Source organism: Vicia villosa, linkage group LG6, assembly GCF_029867415.1.
Source record: "Vicia villosa cultivar HV-30 ecotype Madison, WI linkage group LG6, Vvil1.0, whole genome shotgun sequence".
Taxonomy (NCBI): domain Eukaryota; kingdom Viridiplantae; phylum Streptophyta; class Magnoliopsida; order Fabales; family Fabaceae; genus Vicia; species Vicia villosa.
In genome coordinates this window covers 22290660-22314002 of record NC_081185.1, presented here as the reverse complement: position 1 = coordinate 22314002, position 23343 = coordinate 22290660, and the positions used below count along the sequence as shown (strand labels likewise).

The window sequence follows — 23343 nt, the reverse complement described above, 5'->3', positions numbered from 1 at the left end:
TACTGTAGCGACTAGCTTATGTGCTTCATTTTTTATGATTCCTATATGTAGTAGATGTCTTCTATATATATTGGGTGTATTGTTTTCACTTAGTGTAGCATTCAAACCATGTGAAATGGAAAGTGAATCATAGTTAGAAAATGAAATGTTATTTCTTCCAAGTACTGTAGCGATGCAAGTGGATGCTAATGCTATGGTATTCTCTTTTAATTACTGTAGCGCAACACATGAAGGCATGTTGTGTATATTTTTATGTCCCTGTTGAGAAAATCAAGTAGAATGGAATAATGAATAAATAATATCATCACATAAACATACTCTTCCTACAGATTTAGTAGATTACACTACTTTTAATCAAATATAATAATAAATGTATACTATTGTTTATTTAAATAAATTGGTATGTTTAAACTTAAATTTGAGTCATTAACAAAATTGAGTTTGAGTTATTTAACTAATCAAGTCAATTTTTATTATGTCAGTGTTGTCAATTGAGTATTTTAGAGTATTTTGAAATACTTTAGAGATATATTTTTATTTGTTTGAGTAACTCTGACATGTTTAGAGTTGTTAGAGTTGTTTTTAAATTGTTTAGAGTTGAACCCGATGAGTTAGATAATTAAAATTGAAGGTATTTGACTCTTTAAAATTATTTTATTATTACTTTAGTCAGACCGTTAGCCAATTAAATTCATAAGAGTTATTCTTATAAGTTTAGAGTTGTTAGTTTTGATGTCGGTGTTTGTATTCTCATTGAAAATTTTACAAATTCATAACTTTCAAACCGTGAATCCGTTTTGAGTACCGTTCGAAGCGTTAGAAAGCTAGCGTGACATTCCTTTCAATAAAAATAGTTTTGTTGGCAGTAGGTAATATTAATTGATAATTAATAGTTGTATTGATTGCATTGAGTTGATTTGATTGGATTATATTCGGACTTGGATCTATTATTCGGTTTATCGGTAAATTGCGGTATTTTGTGAAATGGACTGAATTTGTATTTTGGCTTGAATATTTATGTTGAGAATAATATATTACGATGCCGATGATGTTGATATATATATATATATATATATATATATATATATGTGGTAAATGTGAATTGACATGAGATAGTATGGATACTAGTGTTAATTGGATTTTGTGAATCGTAATTGATTAATTGGTCTCTTATATGTTAATGATGTGTGTGTGTGTTGTGAGTGTTTTGTACAATTGGTGGATAATTCATAGAGTTGAATTATTGTGATATGCGGACAGTTAAGATGGTAGAGATGATCTTAATTGCATATATTTGTGATATTGTACATACATTCATATCATAGTGTGCCTTGAAACACAGGTGGATTTGCTTTGAAACACAAGCGGGCTTGGATTCTAGAGTGAATCGGAAGCCGTAAACTATATGTTTACATTTGGTGGCTTCGATCTTGTCCGGATCTGAAGCGTGGCTAGATTCTATATGAATCGGAAGCGGTGGAACTTTGGGTCCACATTGGGTACCACATGCATTGAGTCACATGTTTTGCATTGAGTCACATTGAGGTTATGTGATGTTTGAATATATGCATTTATGTGATTGTTATGTGTACATGAGATGTGATAATTGAATTTGGTGATGTTTGGACACATGACTTGGTAAAATATATGATTATGTGATAATTATAGTTATGTGTTTTATTTGGGAATATTGTATTGGAATTTAATATTATACTCCTTGAGTTTTGATGTATGCTTGTAACATGTGAAATAAATGTTGGTTAGTATTATTTACATGGTTATATAAGTGTGATGAATTCCTATAACTGTTGATTGAATCATTGTATCTTATTATACTTTCTTCATAATGATTCGTATTCTCACCCTTCTGTTTTAATGTTGCCCTCGTTTGGCGACATGCAGGTTCTGGAGTTTAGTAGCCCGTGCGTGATCTAGCCGGAGATTCTTTCGTGTTTGTTGGAGATTAGGTAGTGAGTCGATGCTCTGGTCATGTAACACCGGGTAGACTAGTCGTGTTGAACTCATGTTTCTATTTGGTTATGTATTATGTTATGACTTGAGAACCTGTTTATTTGGCTACTTGTTGTTGAGAGGCTTTTAAGCCAAATATTCTGATTATGATTTATTTTATGTTGAGATGATTATTGAGATATGATCATGGTATGGGACATGAATCATTTTATGAAATACATGAGTATTTAATATTTTCCGCTGTGAATTCATATTCTGGATGAATTATGATTAAATGAGAAGTGTTATTTAAAATGACCAGGTGTATTGTATATTATGGATAAATGCTGTCGATTTTTAAAAGCTTTTAGTTTTTGAAAACGTCGATGTGACGCCCTTTTGAATTATATGCATGCTTATTCTCTGATTATATGCTTATTTATTTTGGGGTATAAAAGGGGTGTTACAACTATCGCCCAAATAGAATCATTACCTTTCACAGTCTTCGGTTAACCCGACACAAAATCCATTGAAATGCCATTTAACTTCCACTCTGGAATATTCAGCGGTCACATCAAATCCAAAGGCTTCCAATGTACAATTTCCAACTTCTGACAAGTCAAGCAAGCATAAACAAATTCCACAATTTCTTTTTTCATTCTAGGCCACCAAAACAACTTTTTCAAGTCTTGATACATTTTCGTAGCACCGGCATGAATACTCAACCCATTTTTATGTCCTTCCTTAAGAATACTCTTCTTAAGTTCTGAAACATCCGGAACACACTCTCGATCTCCGAATCGCATCATACCATTCTCGTCAATTTGAAACTCACATATACCGACCCAACATATCCTCATGCTTCACTTATTTACTCGCATCTGCACATCATCATCTATTCACAACATCATCATTTAAATCACTATTCACATCACAATTAATCAAACATCAACTATTCATGTAATGTCACAATCAATGTAATTCAACATCAATAGACTCGTGCATGTGGTACCAGTACTTCACTGATGACTCAGTCATCGTTCTCCAAAGATCCCCACCATAGGACCAATTCCCGCTTGGAACCGGAGTACATCAACAAATTGCACTCAATCCACACAATGGAATTAAGAGCCGTCACTGGACCAATGGTCCTACCAACATCATTGGATTATTGTCATGCAAACATCATTGGACTATCGTCTTACAAATATGCTATGAATGCATGATGCTCAACGTCACAAACTCAACGACCACGGCTAGTCAAAATGGCATCATCATTCATTTATTCATCAAAATCATATCATTATTCAACATACAACTAAACAAGCATCTTGGTCAACTTAATTCACAATCATCAATTAATCATGTTATCAATCAACACGAAACACTCATCACATTCAAGCATAAGAATACATGAATTCACAACATCGAGTTACATACAAAATTCCTTCTAAACCTACCCAAACGTGCATAGTAAATTCTAGAAAATTCTCATAAATACGACATCTGGATGGCATCTTTAAGCCCATCTCCAACAAATATTCCTCAATACAAAAAAATTTCAGCCTAACGCACGGCATTCCAGACATCTACGGATGCAATTTGGATTAGTCTAACGCACGACTCATTCATCAACCTGACGCACGGTTTTCCAGACATCTGAGGATGCAATTTGGATTAGTCTAACGCACGACTCATCCATCAACCTGACGCACGGTTTTCCAGACATCTGAGGATGCAATTGAGAATAGTCTAACGCACGATTTATTCTTCGACCTAACACACGGTTTTCCAGACATCTACGGATGCAATTTGTATTTAGTCTAACGCACGACTCATCCTTCGACCTAACGCACGGTTTTCCAGACATCTGAGGATGCAATTGAGAATAGTCTAACGCACGATTTATTCTTCGACCTGACGCACGGTTTTCCAGACATCTACGGATGCAAGTTAGACCCAGTCTAAAGTACGACATATTCTGACTCTCAAACACCTGGATGGCATCTTCAAGCCCATCTCTGACAAAAGTCCCTACTTTAGCTAGGGCAAATTTCTTGGTATTTTAGTGTTCAATCATCTTCCACCTTCAGATTCCGATTGGTATACAAACCACTCTACATCTTCAGGTTCAAGATAATTGAACAGGGGCAGCAGTCATACCCCAAAATTTGCCCACCACATTTTTATACTCAACCTCATTTAAATACCAGAAGCTCAAGATCTAAGTCAAAGCATACTCTCCTAAACAATGAACCCCTGAACTAGGGTTTTGTCTCTCTCCAAGTAAAGTCAGGTTCTGATACCTCCAATGGACTCCATAGCCTCTCATATGATTCAAATAACCCTCAGGCCAAGTTTCAAGCCCTGATTCAAAAGATTACCCAGTCAACTGCTTAAACGATCAATAATCGACTGGTTGACCTAAAAGTCAAACTATGGACAAACTACAGTCAAAACTTCTGATTTTTGGTCAACATCCTCATTATGGAGTATCATTCATCATTTGATCAACGATTGATCATGATTCATCAAGAAAAGCTCCAGAATCATCAAGAACCTGAGTTTCTAAATTAGGGTTTTTAAGGAAAAAGTCAACTGAACTTTGACCAGCCATAACTTTCACACGAAATATCAGAAATTTCCCAACAAAAGCTCATTTTGAAGGAAATTGGATTCTCTACATTTTTGTCTCTCACATACCAAGTCCAAAGACGCTTCATTTGAGAGATACGAGCCAAAACATTACAGGTCCTTCTAAAGGATCGCAAAAAAATCGTTTTTTCTCAAAGCTCATAACTTGAACATGGTAGACTCAATTAAGATGAAACCAAAAGCATCATGTAGAGGACTCTTTAAGCTTTCCAAAAAGTCCTAGAACACTTCACTACAAAAAAAAGCCTCAGTAGTGACGTGAATATCACGCCACTAATCAAAAAATCACATCACAAACTAATATTTGCGAAGTGAAAATTCACGTCGCAGGAGGCAAGGTGGCAACTTTTAGTGACGTGATTTTCACTTCACTATTTAGTGAAGTGAAAATCACGTCGCAAAATTTGGGTCAGAGATTAATGCATTTTCAGTCAGAGCAGGCGTAGCAGCGTTTGGGTCAGAAAAGCAACTTTAGTTGCGACGTGATTTACATGTCACTATTTAGTGACATGGCAATCACGTCACTAAATTTGCCTAGGAGTCAACTGAAATGCGCATTTAATGTCTAATGTTGCGACGTGATTTTCATGTCACTACTTAGTGACATGGAAATCACGTCACTAATATTTTTTTTTTTCAAAAAACCAAATATATATATACATATATATATATATATATAAATATATATATATATAATTAAATTAATAAACTAAATATATTAAAGTTTATAAATTAATTCAATAAACTAAATATAAATCTAATATTAAAATTAAGAAAGTAAAATTATAAATCTAATATTACTAAATAATGTAATTATAATTTAATTAATAGTTTACACAAATTCAAAATTAAAAGTTATAACAACAAAAAAATTATAACACAAACAAATCATTTACAACACAAAACTAACATTTACAAAACTAACATTTACAAAACTAACATTTATAAAATGTCAAATATTACACCTAAATAAAATGTCAAATATTACCTCAATCTTCAAATGTCTTCTTGAAATGCTCCTCCAATCACAAATATTACACCTAAAAAAAATTATAACACAAACAAATCATTTATACAAATTAAAACGAAAATGATAAATAAAATACAGAAGAGTAAAAATAAATTGATACATGCCTTGAATATTTTGCAATTGAAGTGAAATTTGAGAGAATGTGTGAAGAAAAATTTGGGAGAAAATGGGGAAGAAGAGAGGAAGAAGAAATGGGGAAAGAAGAAGAAAGGGGGAAAGAAGAAGAAAATAGGGTTCTGGAACGAAGGGAGAGGGAGAAGCGTTTTGGGAAAAGGTATTAAGATTTTAGTGACGTGATTTTCACATCGCCACGTTGCGAAATGAAAATCACGTCGCAACAAATGAAGATTCCCAACCCACGTGCTCCTTGTCAGTCAACTCTGGCATTAAAGTTTTTTGGTTTTTGTAAAAATTAGTTGCGACGTGATTTACACGTCACAACTGAATTTTGAAAAATTCAAACTTCCCCCCCTGTGCATTTCTGACTCCAATTGTTTTTTTATTTTTATTTTTTTAGTTGCGACGTGATTTACACGTCACAACAATTTTTTTTTTTAATTTTTCTGACTCCCCCCTTGATTAACGTTACTTTTTATTTTTAAATTATATAAACATGTTGCGACGTGATTTTCACGTCACAACTGCTTTATTTTACACACGTGAAAATCACGTCACTATTTCACGTGGCTAGGAGGCAATTTTCTTGTAGTGCTTCCATATGATAAAATTTGAAGGAGTTATGGCTTGCGCAAGTTGGGCGATTTTGAGGAAATGCATGAAAACCTAAAAGAGGAATTGGTTACTTTTGAGCATTGGGCCTTAGATTTTGAACTCTCCACATGATACTAAGCACAAAATAGGCCCATTTACCAATTGTCCTTTATTTTTTGATTTTTATTTCATTTTTATTTGAATTAAATCACTTAAATTCAAATGAAATCAAATATGATCATAATTAAATGATAAATAAGGATGGGAATATTTTCTAATTTTTTTTATCAATCTTAAATTATCTTGGGGGCTCATGAATCAATTACCCATTTATTTTATGATTTTGTTTTATTTATTTTTGAAATTATTCAAAATTAAATCAAAGAAAATTATAATTTAATAGAAAAAGGATTGCATGATTAAATTTCTAAGTATTGTGATTTTTATTTCAATCAATCTTAAGGGCATTAAACACGTGAGAATAAACGCACAAAAATAGAATTGAAATTCAAAATAAGAAAAATTTCATAAAATTGAATAAAATCTTTTTGAATCTTTCTTCTACCAATGAAGCCATATTCTAACCCTAATCTCACCCTTATATATATTGTTCTTAATACTCAGCCTAAGGAAAAAAAGAAGGAAGGAGTCCATTAGGGTTTTCCACGTGAAAAAATCTAACAAATTTACAATCTCGTACTTCACTCCGCGGCCAGCATGAGGATCCAATCAACGTCCAAACTTGTTCCTGAGATATAGTAGAGTGAGGTTGGATCGAATTTCACGGCCAAACTCACCTGGAACAGCGCCATATGTAAACTCAGTTTTCACGTTTTTTTTAATCATCACTACTCTTGTTCTATTGTGTTTTAACTGAAACTAACATCGCTAATATGTTCCTTAGACTTTATAAGACAGGTTCAGACCAGCTTGAGGGACCGATAATGTCCAAATCACGTGTTGCCATTGCTAGGGCATTAACACGTGATGTCTCCGTTCTCAGTGTTACGAGCATTGTTAGCCAAAAACAACATCACCAATGGACTCATAAGGTTTGATTTGGGGGGATAGGGTCATTCTTTAATATTTATTTGAGGTATTACGCAGGTTCCAAGTTGGCAGGAATAACCATGGAGACGTTAGTAAAAACCGCATGAAAAATCGCAGGAGATTCCAAAGCTATTTCCGCAGGTAATCTTAAAGAAGATGATGAATAGTGATGTTGAACAAAAGACCAAACGCGTGGCGCGTTCTTGCTGGCGGGTCAAAAACTTGTTTCCTCTCTCCTCGCGTGTGAGGCCGTGAATGGGCAGTCAACATTCTTAGCCTTTCTCTCTCTGCGCTATTGGTTCACCCAGCGACACAGGGGCCCACGTTTGAATATTTTAAAAAAAGTTTGACATATGCAGCTTATTTTATATTTATTATTATTGAATGATTTATCTGACAGCTAACGTTCATTGGTCCATTGGCAAACCTGATAGTTTCATCTAACCACAAGGGCGAGGGTTCGAACCACATCACACGCATAGGCTTTTCTCTAAAGAATCCAGCGCACCACACTTAGGGGTGTAAGCGGATCAGAAAAAACCAATTAAACCGACAATCCAAACCAAACCAAACCGAAATAAAATCGATTGTTTATGGTTTGGTTCTAAAACCGAACCGAACCAATAAAAACCGATGTGGTTTGGTTCGGTTCTCGGTTTTAGTTTTTAGGAACCGCCAAACCGATGAACCGAACCAATAGAAATAATTACGCTCTAAATTCTTTATTCCACCCTTCATTAAGCTCAAATTTTGTACCTTTCCAACTATTCTCCATCTTTGTTTTTACTTTCTTCCTTTAAGCAATACACGCATTTAGAACTAAACTCTAAAACATATACAGTAAAAATCATAAGTCACAAAAACTTGCTTTCACTAAACTACTTCTCTAGTTGTCTATCTCAAATGTTGCTCTCACTATCGCCACTATGATATGTTATGGTATCCTTCTTCGAGTTCAAATTCTCTTCATTAATTTTCATATTTGTTTTTACCTTTCTGATTTCTTCTTCAACAAAACTCCTTCAAGTCTTGTTACACAATAGTTTTTTTGTGTATTTAAGGTGGAAACATGTTAATTAATGAGTGTTTTTCTGTGTTCTATTTGTTAAACTTTCAAATCTATTTCCAACATTCCGATGTCAAGATTCAACTTTTATAGTGAATTTATTTCATTATTCAATGAAAGTATGTCATTGTTTCATATATGAATTTAAGCACAACTTGTAAGTTGCTTGAAAAATTAGAGCATGAAATAAATGACATGAAATGTATTATTTTAAAAAATAATAGCATAAAATATACCGAAAAATACAATATTGGAAAATACATTGATGAATATAATGTTTGAAAAAAATATTAAAAACCGATTAACCAAACCAACCCAAACCGAACCAAACCGATTAGTTTGGTTCGGTTCTATTTTTGAAAAATTTTAAAAACCGAACCAAACCAATCCGATGAAGATATTATTGGTTCGGACTTTTTTTTGACCAAAAACCGATCCAAACCGATCCGATTACACCCCTAACCACACTGAATCAGACGCCCCCAGCTTTATTGTTATTATTTATTTAACTTATTTTTAAACCAAATTCACCACTTAAGAATTAAAACTAGGATTAATTAATTAGGTTAGTTAGATATTAGTAGGTTACTTGGATAAATAATTTTACTTTTAAATGATTTAGGTTTAATATTTAGTTAAATAATTAGAAATTAGGTTTTATTTAATTAATTAAAATAACTAATTTATTTTTAGGTTAATTAATCTTAATTCTAGATTTGTTAATTTTAACCACTATTTAATTTTAGGTCTTTAACTTTATATCTTCAAACTTTATTTAGGTCACAATAAATTTTCTTATTAAACCATAAGGTTTGGGGAACTGTTGTTTTCTTACTAAACCATAAGGTTTTGCTGTATTTATTCTATTAACTATCGTTAACTTGTGCTCTATTCAGGGTTTACGAGAATCCTTCCTACGCTGAAAATCTTTTTTTCTGTGCAGTTTTTTTTTTCAAGGTTTCCCATCAGGGAGTTCTTCAGCCACGCGCCATGCCATTCGAAAAGCTAAGTGTCTAACCTCCTTTTGGTTTAAAAATCATTTTAGTTTTTATTTTTCCCTTTTTAGGTAAAATAGGATTTGTTGAACTGTAACGCACTCACCCTTATTTATTTTCCTCTTAATTTGTAGAGTTGATCAAGGGTTCGAGGAAGATCAAGGTTCAAGATCAAGATGATAAAACTAATTATTGATTTCTTTTATTTCCTTTTGCCTTTTAATTCCCCCATCCCCGTAGGTGTTTATTGTAATAGTGTAGGCTTTAATTTTCGTCTTTAATTTCCGTCTTTAATTTCTGCTCATTTTAAACTGTGTGGTTAGTAAATAGGGAGTGACGAGATTAAAATCGGACATAGATCACCCCTAAAACATAAAATATTTGAATTCAGTTCACGTGATTGTTGCACACACCCACCTTTAGGGTACCCCTCTCGTTGCATGTTGCCTTCTCGATCAAATAGTCAAGTCCCTTCGAACGTAGGGACTCCTTAGCCTGTTGCCTTCGATAAAATCATCATAGTCCCTCGGAATAAAAGATCAAAGTCCCTCCGAGTTGCCTACGATAAATATGATCTCGTCCCTCGATGTTGCCTCGATAAATGATGATGGTCCCTTCGAATGCTAAGGAGTCTTTACATGTTGCCTGAAAAGACTATTACATCCTTCCCTTAGACTACCTGCCCTCTTTATGGCAAGGGATAGTCTTATGGTGAACGATACTCTCGATGACCCTTCGATGACCCGCACATCCAATTGAAAGACTTCCTGCCCTCTCATGGTATGGATAGATCCTTTCAAACGAAAGACTTAAAGAACACGAAAGACAAACTTAGGGTAGGTATTTCTTAATTGCTTGCTCAACTCCAAACAAATTCAAATGCTTTTCACACCTCCTTTTCAAATACTTTCAAACAAGGCCACGCTTATTTACAAGCTAAAGTCCTTAACGAAATCTTTTTACTATTCACACACGACACTCTTTCAAACTTTTCAAACAAACAAGTGAGCTAAGCAATTAAGAGCCCATGGATAAGCATGGATGCAAAGGGTGCCTTATACCTTCCCTTTGTATAACCTACCCCCGAACTCAAAATCTTTCAAAGGTCTTTCCTGTTCTTTTTGCCTTTCCAATTGGATAAAATAAAAGTCGGTGGCGACTCTTGCTATCCGCACATTTTCAATTATAAAAGTCAGTTCACCGTATTACACAACCTATCGACACCCATGTTCCATTGATCCTGATGAAATTTATAACCTAATAAGCCATAATCCAAGGCCAAACAACAATCAACAACCAATCAAATATTAATATCAAATAATAAAACATAAAATGATTTTCAAATAGATTTTTAAATAGGAAATAATGTGTAAGATTAAAATGAAGCATTCAATTATCAAACAAAAACCAAATAAAATCACCATAGATAAGAAATAACCTTAGGATCATGTATGAATTTTTTCAGATTTTTAAATGCGTGAAAAAGATTTTTAAACTAATTAAAATCAAGCAAATAAAATGAAATAAATGAAAAATACTAAATCATAAAATAAAATTCCCAAAAATTAACACAAGGTGTAAAATAATAAAAGGGATTTTTTTTTTGGAAGTTTTGGGATTTTTTGGAGTTAAAATGAATTTATAATAAAATTTAGAAAGAAAAAAGGATTAAAAATGTCACTTTGATGGTACCATTGAGAGGTATAAGGATATATTAGTAGACAAAGGCTACACTCAAGTTCAAGGTATCAATTATCATGATACCTTTGCACCAGTCGCCAAATTAGTCACAGTTTGACTTCTTCTCTCCATTGTTGCCATTAAAAATTGGGAATTACATCAACTTGATATAAACAACGCATTCCTCCAGGGAGATCTTAACGAAGAAGTTTATATGGTCTTAAACAAGATTCTCGCCAATGGTTCTAAAAAATCTCCACCACTCTTATTCAAAAAGGTTTATGTCAATCAATTTCAAATTATAGTCTGTTCACTTACAATTATGATCAAACGACCATATTTGTCCTTGTTTATGTTGATGACATCATCATCACTAGAAACAATGAAGATGCCATCTCAAATATAAAGTGATTCCTTGCTCAGTCTTTCTCCATCAAAGACCTTTGACAATCTTTCCTATTTTTTAGAAATTGAAGTATCCCATTCTAAAAAGAGAATATTATTATGTCAAAGAAAATGTACACTTGACATTTTATCTAACTTTGGTATGACTAGATGTCAACCATCAGATTTTCCTATGGAACAACACCTTCGTCTACGGCCCAATGATGGAAGCCCTTTTTCCTGATCCAATACTCTATCATCGCCTCATTAGTCGTCTATTATATCTCACAGTGACACGACCTCATATTCAATATGTTGTTAACACTCTCAGTCAATTCATGCAATCTCCATGTACCTCTCATATGGATATAACCACACGCGTTCTTCGATATTTTAAAGGGAGTGTTGGCAAAGGCTTATTTCTATCAGAAACAAGCTCCATTAACTTAGTTGGATATGCATAATATGATAGGGTCGGTTGTCCTATAACTCATTGATCCACTACTGGCTATTTCACCATGTTGGGTTCTAATCCAATTTCATGGAAAACCAAGAAGCAACCAACAATTTCACGCTCTTCTGCTGAAGCAGAATATTATTCCCTTGCAACTTTATCTTCTAAGTTACAATGGTTAAAATACCTTCTCTCACATCTAGATATTGATCACCCTCAACCGATCACATTTTATTGTGATTCTCAAACTATCATCCATATTGCCGAAAATCTAGTTTTTCATGAACGCACCAAACACATTGAAATTGATTGTCATTTTGTTCATGAGAAAATTAAATCTAGTCTTATCACTCATTCATATCTTCGGTCTTTTGACCAACTAGCTAACATTTTTACTAAACCTCTCTTGGAGGCGATTCTTATAAACGACTACTCGACAAGTTTGGTGTTCTTGAGATTTCAATCTCACCTCAAACTTGATGGATGGTGTTAGGAATATATTATACAATTAATGAATCCCAAAAATATATCAAACAAAGCTCATTAATTGTATCTCTTCATATGGAAATTGTTATCAATTATATGAATAAGTTTTTATTATAGGTAAAATATAGGCTAGGCTTTCAACGCATATATCCTTATATCCATTTTTTGATTATATAGTTAGCATATATATATATATATATATATATATATATATATATATATATATATATATATATATATATATATATATATATATATATATATATATATATATATATATATATATATATATATATATATATATATATATATATATATATATATAAGGCGAGATCAAATTACACTCGAAAAGTACACCACAAGTTACACTCGCTCTTAACTTCATTTCGAATAAATATTTTTTAAAACCAACTGTTGGATTGAAACATACTATCATATAGATCATATCTATAAAGTTTGAGATTAATGTGTGATGATTTACTATGTCATTGAATTATATCAAAATTAACGTTATATGAAAGTTCATTTTGGGGTTAATCTTTGGATATTTTGATGGTATAGCAAATCATTATAGATTAATCTCAAACTTTATATGTATGACCTATATGATAGTATGTTTTAACACAACGGTTGATTTTAAAAAAATATTTATTTAAAATAAAAATATGAGTGAGTGTAACTTGTGATTTAACTCTCTCTCTCTCTCTCTCTCTCTCTATATATATATATATATATATATATATATATATATATATATATATATATATATATATATATATATATATATATATATATATATATATATATATAAACAAAATTTTTGAGGTTGTCCATGACCCTCCAGAGCCTTCCTTGTTCCTCCTCTACTGCAAGACGCAGTTGTTAGAATCCATGTTGATAAATTGTATTTCGGGAGATTCAGCTGGTGACCCTCATTATCCTTTTCATGACCCATCATTGCTTTATCCAAAAGATCGTAAATTCCCTGAAATTTTCATTAATGATAAAAGAAAATATTATTATTTTAAAGTTTTCAGTATATTATTCTTATGAAAATAAAATGCATTAATATATACTATTCTATCAATAAATTTTAACAAATAAAATAAGAGTCATCCTTGATACTGATTAAAAATTTTAAATATAAAATATTATAGATTCAATGCATTGAATATACATAATATTTTTTTGAAAAATTAAAATTTAATATTCAACTTATTGAATACAAAATATTTTTTTAAAATTTATCTTTTTAATCTCTTATAGAATATCTAACTTATTTTTAATCTCTTAACTAGTATTACATGGACAGTCGATAGCCTTTTTCATAAAATAAAGTAAAAAATATTACCATATACTTAAATAAAAGTTAATAATTTATTTTGACCAAAACAAGTCAACAATTTACTAATTTATATTTAATTAATAGATAAAGCATACTTTCTCCATCTCAAAAAATATTCAATATATATATATATATATATATATATATATATATATATATATATATATATATATATATATATATATATATATATATAGTTAAATATTATCTTTAAAATGTGCAAAACTCAAACGAGATACCAATTAGACGGTAAAAGACATGAATTTGTAAAAAGACTTAAATAATATTTTGGTCCTTATAATTTGGCGTGTTTTTTATTGTTGTCTCTATATTTTATTTTTCTTTGAAATGGTCCCTAAATATTAAAATACTTTTAGTTTCCGTCCTTAAAATTAATAATTTAATATTCAACTTATTGAATACACACATATTTTTTTTAAATTTATTTTTTAATCTCTTATAGAATATCTAACTTCTTTTTAATCTCTTAACTAGTATTACATGGGCAGTCGATAGCCTTTTTCATAAAATAAAGTAAAAAATATTACCATATACTTAAATAAAAGTTAATAATTTATTTTGACCAAAACAAGTCAACAATTTACTAATTTATATTTAATTAATAGATAAAACATACTTTCTCCATCTCAAAAAATATTCAATTTATATATATATATATATATATATATATATATATATATATATATATATATATATATATATATATATATATATATATATATATATATATATATATATATATATTTAAATATTATATATAGTTAAATATTATCTTTAAAATGTGCAAAACTCAAACGAGATACCAATTAGACGGTAAAAGACATGAATTTGTGAAAAGGCTTAAATAATATTTTGGTCCTTGTAATTTAGCGTGTTTTTTATTCTCGTCTCTGTATTTTATTTTTCTTGGAAATGGTCCCTAAATGTTAAAATATTTTTAGTTTTCGTCCTTAAAATTAAAATTCACATGAAAATTCGTAGGAAAATCCACAGGAAACTTGCAGATTTTTCTGTGAATTTTCACTTTAGGGACTGACACTACAAGAATAACTGCATTTTGCCAAGAAAATCAAATGAAATTTAACATTTGAGGACTTTATCCACAAAAATAAAAATATTGAGATGAAAAATAAAAATAGGTCAACTTATAGGGACCAGAAAACTATTTAAGTCTTCTGAAAATTAAAGAAAAATCATTAAAATAAAACATACTTGTAAAATTTAAAAATATTTACTCCCTCCGTTCCTTTTTAAGTGTCGTTTTAGCAAAAAGCTCTTCAACCAAGATAGTGGATTATTAGAGTTATTTTCCCTAATATACCCTTATTTATTTTTCTCTTTCCAAATAAATTCAATCATAAACTCTCTTTTTCCAATAACGAATTGAAAAATTTGAGGTGGAGTTAATGAGAAAATAAGGGTATAAATGACAAATTATAACATTAAATTATAAAACGACACTTAAATAGGAACAAAAAAATTCTTCTAAAACGACACTTAAAAAGGAACAGAGGGAGTAATATTTTAAAATTCGCATTGGGCATGTTATCGAGTTCTTGGGTTAGGGGTCGAATTAATGGAACACTGGTTACATCGCATAATTTATAATTTCGTTTATACAAATTAAAAAAAATCATGAAATAAATTTTTTGACATAAATTTCATAATACAAAAGAAAATTCTATGATTTTATTCATATTCAATAACAATCTTAAATAACTAATCGTTAGTCGGTCCAGTGGTAATTGAGATCACGGTTCGATCCCACAACTACGATCGGGAGGGATTGAACCTTCGCTCTACCTAACTGGCCGTAATAAATACAAAAAATAATTTATAATAATAAATTTTCATGTTTAATAAATTATAAATATAATTTATGATTAAAAACTGAAATATTGTATAAGATAATTTAATTTATTTTGATACACTAAATGAAAACTTGTAAAATAATAATTTTAATATATAAAATAATATAAACATCTTTCAAGTAAATGAAATCTAATCAATTAAATGTTATAGATAAGTGTTTCAAATCAAAAATTAAATTCCGTATAAATATTTATAAAAAAAAGGAAATCAAGAAACTGTTTCAACGAAAATATATTATTTTTGCTAAAATGTATTCCTGAAACGAGGGTCACCATTTATAAGAAATGATTATTTTTTTAAAAATATTAAATAAATAATGTATTTAGACTATGGTTAAGCATTAAAAGAAATTATAAAAAATTTAATATTTTAATTTTTGAAACAATAAAATACATAAATTATCAAAATAAAATTATTATTTTTAAAATCTTAGCTATTGTCCTGAAAGCATTTCGCTTTTTAAAAAATTGAGTTTAAACTTTTGTCATGTAATGGGCGGCTCTTATGCGAGTTAATGTACTTACCATTATATCCCTGTAACACTTATAAATAGGAACAAGAAATGCCAATTATAACATTATTAGAGAATAAAATTGAGAATACAATGGCTCACTTCTCTTCAGTTGCAATGATTTTTCTTCTATGTGTTGCATCATCATCTTATGCAGTAAAAACTGTGGATGTGAATACAATTTGTAAGGGAGTAAAAAACACTTCATTTTGTGTAACTCTTCTCAATTCAAAACCAGGCACAAGTCGAGATCTCCTTAGCCTCGCAAACTACACCATTGACGTAACATTAGCCAACACAACCAACACCATAAAACTTCTCCAGAGTCTAATCTCAAAGAGTGGTGGCGATGCTGAAGCAAAATATCATTACAATGGATGTTTAAGTCATTTTAAAGCTATTGCCGGCATGCTTGGGGCTGCTCGATACCATATGAAATCGGGAGAATATGATACTGTGCTTGAAGAAGCAGTGGCTGTTAGAATTCATGTTGATAATTGTATTTCAGGAGATTCACCTGGTGATCCTCATTATCCTTATCATGATAAATCAATGCTTCCAAAATATGCTAATATGGTCGATCAAGTTGCTCAGGTTTTTGCTGCTGTAATGGATTTTCTCAATCCTGCTATTTAGTTTGTATTTCTTCGATAATGTATTACAATGAATAAATTTGGTATCATTCAAATATTACTTATCTGTTTATTATCATTCAAACTAGTGATTATTTTATGGCTTAAATGCACTTTATTCCATGCAAGTAAACGAGTTTTTGATTTGCGTTCATCTAAATTTATTTTTTTGTCAGAGTCTCTATATTTTATTTATGCGTTTGTTTTGGTTTCTAAAATCAAAATCTGCAGACTTTCATGTAAATTTGGCTTTAGACACTAAACCGCAAACAAAAAGTAAGATATAGGGACTCAGACCGGAAAAAAAAAACTTACAAAAACAAAAATAAAAAACTTGCTAACTTACCAGAACCAAAAATGCATTTAAGTCATATTTTATTCTTAATGCAAAAAAATCATTCATATATATTACTGTACCAATAAATTTTAACAAATAAAATAAAATAAAAAATATTACCATAAACTTAAATAAAAGTCAATAATTTATTTTGACCAAAAAGAGTCAATAATTTATTTATTTATATTTAATTAATAGGTAAAACATTTTCACAAAATACTTAATTTATATAAGTATCTAATTAAATTCAAGAATACCGGAGTGTTCACCAATTAAATATTATTTATAAAATTTGCAAAAATTTAAAATAAGAAAATTATTAAAATAAAACATATTACAATACAATTAAAATTATTAAAAGTTAGTCGATCTTATTTTCAAAGTTATCGTAAAGTTATTTCTTTTACAATAAAAGTCATTATTATTTTCAACTTGTCATAATGATTTCAATATGTTGTGTACCAAGTAGATTGAAACTGTAGAAAACTTATATATAATTACTTAAGTCTCTATATTATATTTAAACACTTAGTCATATTAATTAATTGAAAAATAATAAGAATTACACTTAAAATTATGAGAAAAGGGATATGCACTGACAGTGCAAAATATTTTTACACTGTCAACCAATCACAATCATGCATCTAATTAAAACACAATTTTAATTTAAAAAAGTTAATATGACATGACAAGTGTAAGGATTTTGATTGGATGTATGTGTAAAATTTGTTTACACTGTCAGTGCACTACCTTTAAACTCTAAAATTATATTTAATTTTTTTATTTTATAATTTAATTATTAGTGAGAAGACAAATTTTAGTCCTTAAGAAAACTTTTAAAATCTAATTTAAAAGATTAAACAAATTTTAATCACTAAAAAAAACTTACTCCTGGATACACGTAAAAGATAAAGTAAAAGAAAATAACGACTATTTAATAAAAAAAATTAAAAGAGAAAATAATAATAATAATTTAATAATTTGGTAAAAGAGAAAGGAAGAGAAAATAATGACTATTTAATAATTTGATAAAAGATAAATAAAATTATTAAAATTAAAGGAGTCAAATGAATATTTATAAAATGACACAAACATCCTTAAAAACATTAAATATGATAAAATAATAATTTCATTACAATCAATAAGTAATTAATAAAGATGAAAAATAAATAAAATATCAAATAATTCATAATAATAAATTTTCATGTCTAATAAATTATAAATATTACTATATGAATAAAAACTAAAACAATGTATAGAATCATTTTATTTGTTTTGATACTCTAAGTGATAATTGTAAAATTATAATTTTAATATATAAAATATAAATTTATTTCAAATATATAATATTTAACTAATTAACTATCAATAATAAGAGTGTTTAAATCAAAACTGATCTAAATAAAAACCGTCAATAAATCTAAAAAAATTGAAAAATTATAAAAATCAAATATTAATAATTGTGTTAGGATATTTTTTGAGAAAAACTCTCGAATCAAATTAAATTTAAGAATGATTTTTCTAATCAACAAAAATTGAACTTAATCACATGAATATATTTTAAAATTTATTATTCTATTAGTGTGATATATTGCGTGATTTAGTGTTGATTTATACTTATTGTTTAACTAGTTAATTGTTTTGTATAATCTATTTTCTTTCTTTGTTAAAGATTGGTCCTTTTAGAATGTAACAAAGTCCATCATTCACAATTTCAAGAACATCATAAACTATATTTTTTCCTTGCTTACATGCGCCTTTTATGTTTACTTCATTCTCCTCCAATGCTCTAATTCCATTATTCACAATTTCAAGAATATTATAAATTCTGAAGACCATCTTCATTTATGAATATCATCGATAATAATTTTCAATATAAAATACTGATAGATTCGCAAGGAATTTATCCGATATTGTATTCATGTTTTCTATCGATCTTGATCAAGGATTAATGATTGTGTCGAAGCAGGCTATGTTATACCAATTTGTTGGAGCAATTTGATATGTCGGGCATAAGAAAGAATAAGAAAGTACAATAACTTGTGTTCTAAGCTATTGTGGGTTGTAAGATGAATTCGATCAAATATTGTCGAGTCATCTTTAATGGATTTTAAATCATTTGAAAAGCCATGTTAAATACATAAAATATCAGAATCTAAGTACGGTTTGGTACATAAAATATCAGAATCAATTGACATGGCTGTGACGTCATTGGATTCTTCTATAGAGCACACAACGTAATTGAATTTAGCAGGCATGGATCTCAAGATTTTTTCTGCCACTGCCACCTGCTCCATTCTTTCTCTTTGTGCAGTCATTCGATTTGCGATTGCGAGAGTTCTTGCAAAGTAATCATTAACGAATTCAGCCACTCCCATTGCAAGAACCTCGAATTCGCGACGTAAAGATTGTAGATCAGCACGTTTTACCTTTGTTGATCCTTGATATTTCCTTCGCATTGCGTCCCAGATGTCTTTCGTTGTGTCGCGAACCAAGATTGTTTCAAGAATCGTGCAATCAATGGATTGGAACAGATAGTTCTTGGCTTTGACGTCCCGCAACTTACTTTCTTCAGCTGATTTGCGTTGTTCCGGCGTGGCATCGACCGGTGCAGTGATGACTCCAGTCTTAATCAGACTCCAGTATTCCTTAGAGCGAAGAAGATTCTCCATGAGCATAGACCAGTGTTCATAATAGCCGTCGAACTTAGGGACAGAGGGATGAGTGAAATTGGTGGATTCCGCCATAGAAACAACAGAGGTAAAAAAACGGTGAACGGAGAACTGTATATTTTGGGTAGTGATGAATAGCAGGGATCGTAACCGGGGTTTACTGATACACTTTTTATAAAAAAAGGTTTCAACCACTATTCATTCCTTATTCCTTATGCCTTATATGGGCTACAAGTCAATCACTCAATATACATGTTTGGGCCTCTTCCTATTTAGGCCCAAGAGGCCCTATACAGAGAATAATCCCAACAAATATGAGGGCTCGGGTGGGAATGTTAGTTAGTTAGTTAACTTATTTAGATGAGGATAATAAAAAGTTAGAGGAGGTAATCAGATAAAGGATTCAAAGAATGTCTTTGAAGGACAGCGTGAAAGATAGACGGTGATGGTCCAAAAACGTGTATTCCGTTAAAGAAGTCTATTTTTCGATAATGGATAGTTTTCTCAAGTTTGATGTTGAAGAAAAGGCTTTGGCTGCTGTTTGGAGCAAAATAGTTCCACTAAAGGTGTCGGTATTGGTTCGGAAGATTTGGCAAATAAAATCCCGACATGATATAACTTAATAAAAAAAGGTATCTTGATTGAATTTCAAAATTCATGCCCATTTAGCTGCGGATAAAAAGGAAGTGTTGTTCGCATTTTCTTCAAATGTCTGATAGCGATAACAACATGGAGCGAGATTAAAAGATGACTGGATTTTGTTTATTTTTCTCAGAATTCTGCTATGCAGAATTTTTTCCATTTTTGCAGGATTAGGTAGCTGTAGCAGGGTCCTCAAGGAAATATTCATTGTCATTTGGTTTGCGTGAATTTAGACATTCTGAGAGGGAATCCATGTGTTTTCCATGTGTCGTCTTTCTCCTGACGTGACGAGGCGTTTTCTGGTTCCAAGTCAATTGGAGTGTAGGCTTTGCTCTACTTTAGTATCTGTCTACTGTAATCTGAATAGGTGCATGTACCATAATTCTTTGTATTGCTGGCATTGCTTATGCCTATAACCTGCCAAAAATAATTACATAAACTCTAAAAGTTTACAGCAATATTTTAAAATATGAACCTCGACATCAAACTAACAAGACCTATGGATCACGGTATTGCTCAAATTGAGACAAAACGACCGATAAACAATTTAGATAAGAAAAGCATAGACAATGCCGGTTTACGAAGCAACTGAACCGTAAAGTGTTATTTTTAAAACATTAGTTCATGCAACCAAATCCATTCAAAAGGGAACTCATACTGATTTATTTCTTGAATGTAACAGCAGCAAACACCAAAGTTACAATACTAGAATGAGCATGAACAAGAAAATCACTTCATTGTGCAGCTTTCCATGAAGAGAGTGGTGGAGTATCAGAATCCTTCCATGTACTTATACCCTCCGCATATCTATCACCCCTAACAGCATCTGCTAACGACTCAATTTCTGCCAATTCTTCTGGTGTCAGTTTAACCGATAAAGCACCGATGTTTTGATTCAAGTTCTCAATTTTGGTTGTTCCAGGAATCGGGCACACGTCGTTCCCTTGGTGATGAAGCCATGCTAGTGCAAGCTGAGATGGAGTACACCCTTTCCTTGTGGCCAGTTCATTCACTTTGTCAAATATAGTTTGGTTCTGCTGCAGATTTTCAGGTTGAAACCGAGGCAAATGCTGCAACATAAAGTAAGTGAGTTCATTAACAAAGTGAACTAGTAATCGACATGAGTTTCTTTAAGAGCATGTTTTCCACAAACCTTCCGGTAGTCATCCTGTTGCAAGCTCTCAAGCAACTTTGTTCCAGATGAAAAGAATCCTCGCCCGAGAGGACTATATGCAACAATTCCAATACCAAGTTCCCTATGAAACAAAGTCATAACTCATCAAGTTAGAATCGACACTTCGAATTAAAGGTTTGTATCCTTCATATTTCATTACAGTTTAGCAAAGTAGTAAAAAGAGAAAACATAATGTCTATAAACTAAAAATCTTACCTGCAAGTTGGAATTATTTCTTCCTCGACATCTCTTGACCACAATGACCACTCCAACTGCACAGCTGTTATTGGATGAACGGCATGCGCTCTTCTGATTGTTGCAGCTGAGGCCTCAGACAAACCAATGTATTTTATTTTTCCTTCTTCAACAAGTTTCTTAAGCTCTCCAATCTTTCAAAGAAAAACAAAAAAGTTCAGGACATCACATATTATTATTACAAAATCAAATCAAAGAACGAAAAGAATCGAACCGTGACTTCAATTGGAAGACGAGTATCAATACGATGTTGATAATAGAGATCAATAGAATCAATATCAAGTCTCTTCAAGCTACCTTCACAGGCTTCTCTCACATAAGCAGGATCACCACAGATCTCAAATTTCCCTTCCCTAGCTCTGACTCCAAATTTTGTAGCCAATTGAACATTCTCTCTCACACCCTTCAAAGCCTATTCCAAAACTTTCACACATATATCAATTTCATGCAAGCCAATAGCAAAACATGCAACAAAAACTAAATTGAAATATCATAATAGAACATACCCAAAAAAATTCAAAAGAGGTTATGAAAAGAAAATCTAAAAGGGTAACAGAAAGTTAGAACCTTTCCAAGAAGGAGTTATCAAATCATACACCATACATATTCCAATTTCATTCATACACATACAACATGATGCAGCAACAAAAACCTAATTACAATATCCACATATTTTTACATCAAAACAAAAATGCTAATGAAAAGTAAAACTCAAAGGGTAAGAGAAAGTGGCAACCTTTCCAAGAAGGAGTTCATTGGTGTGAGGACCATAGATATCAGAAGTATCAAGAAAAGTGACACCAGATTGAATGGCATGGTGGATGAGAGCAATCATGTCAGGTTCAGGCTTAGGAGGACCATAGAAAGCAGACATGCTCATGCATCCAAGTCCTTGTAAGGACACTTCCATTCCCTGAGATCCCAACTTCATTCTTCCAACTTTTGACATTGTTTGACTCTGAACGGAAATGAAACAAAGGACAAATATCCTATGATATATACTATGTTAAGGCCAGACAAAGTTAAGGTTGTAGTTATACTACCTACCACCTGGTCTAGTTATTTTTAGTATTGTTTTTTATTTGGTTGTAGAATCTCCAAATTATATCTTTCCTATTTTGTTAACTAAAATAAATAAACTAGAATTATATTGGCTATAATTGGTTATACTTAATACTCCCTCCGTCCCACAATTTGGAATAAAATGATCCCAAAATGAATTACCCATTACAATTTTCAATAAACTTTTTCCAATTCTACCCTTTAATTATTAAAAGTTTCATCATTTCCAATACATAATAAGGGTACTATAGTAAAAATATTATTCTCTCTCTTACTTTTAACCACTTTTCTTAATCTGTGTGAAATGGTGGGCTGGGTCACTCATTGTGGGATGGAGGGAGTAACTTGGTATTGGTAAT

General features: G+C 31.0%; 2 protein-coding genes across 2 annotated transcripts; one reads left to right on the top strand and one right to left on the bottom strand.

Annotated features, from left to right (window-relative positions):
- The first annotated feature begins 16295 nt into the window (after window positions 1-16295).
- LOC131608986 (pectinesterase inhibitor 1-like) lies at window positions 16296-16880 on the top strand. The gene has a single exon (XM_058880597.1). It carries the CDS (start codon window positions 16304-16306, stop codon window positions 16844-16846), a length of 543 nt encoding a protein of 180 aa, XP_058736580.1. The 5' UTR covers window positions 16296-16303; the 3' UTR covers window positions 16847-16880.
- Window positions 16881-21136: 4256 nt separating this feature from the next.
- LOC131608983 (probable aldo-keto reductase 2) lies at window positions 21137-22897 on the bottom strand. The gene is made up of 5 exons (XM_058880594.1): window positions 22659-22897; window positions 22137-22334; window positions 21884-22056; window positions 21647-21749; window positions 21137-21563 (listed from the first exon to the last, which is right to left on the bottom strand). The coding sequence occupies exons 1-5, from the start codon at window positions 22869-22871 to the stop codon at window positions 21228-21230; spliced, it is 1023 nt and encodes a 340-aa protein (XP_058736577.1). The 5' UTR covers window positions 22872-22897; the 3' UTR covers window positions 21137-21227.
- Between the last annotated feature and the right edge of the window lie 446 nt (window positions 22898-23343).

Excerpts from the sequence above, each read along its gene's own strand:
- LOC131608986 (XM_058880597.1), top strand. The coding sequence starts at position 16,304 with ATGGCTCACTTCTCTTCAGTTGCAATGATTTTTCTTCTATGTGTTGCA.
- LOC131608983 (XM_058880594.1), bottom strand. The coding sequence starts at position 22,871 with ATGTCAAAAGTTGGAAGAATGAAGTTGGGATCTCAGGGAATGGAAGTG. Across the intron at positions 22,335-22,658 it reads ATGAACTCCTTCTTGGAAAG|GCTTTGAAGGGTGTGAGAGA; the intron begins GTTGCCACTTTC and ends GTTTTGGAATAG. Across the intron at positions 22,057-22,136 it reads GTCTTCCAATTGAAGTCACG|ATTGGAGAGCTTAAGAAACT; the intron begins GTTCGATTCTTT and ends TTTCTTTGAAAG.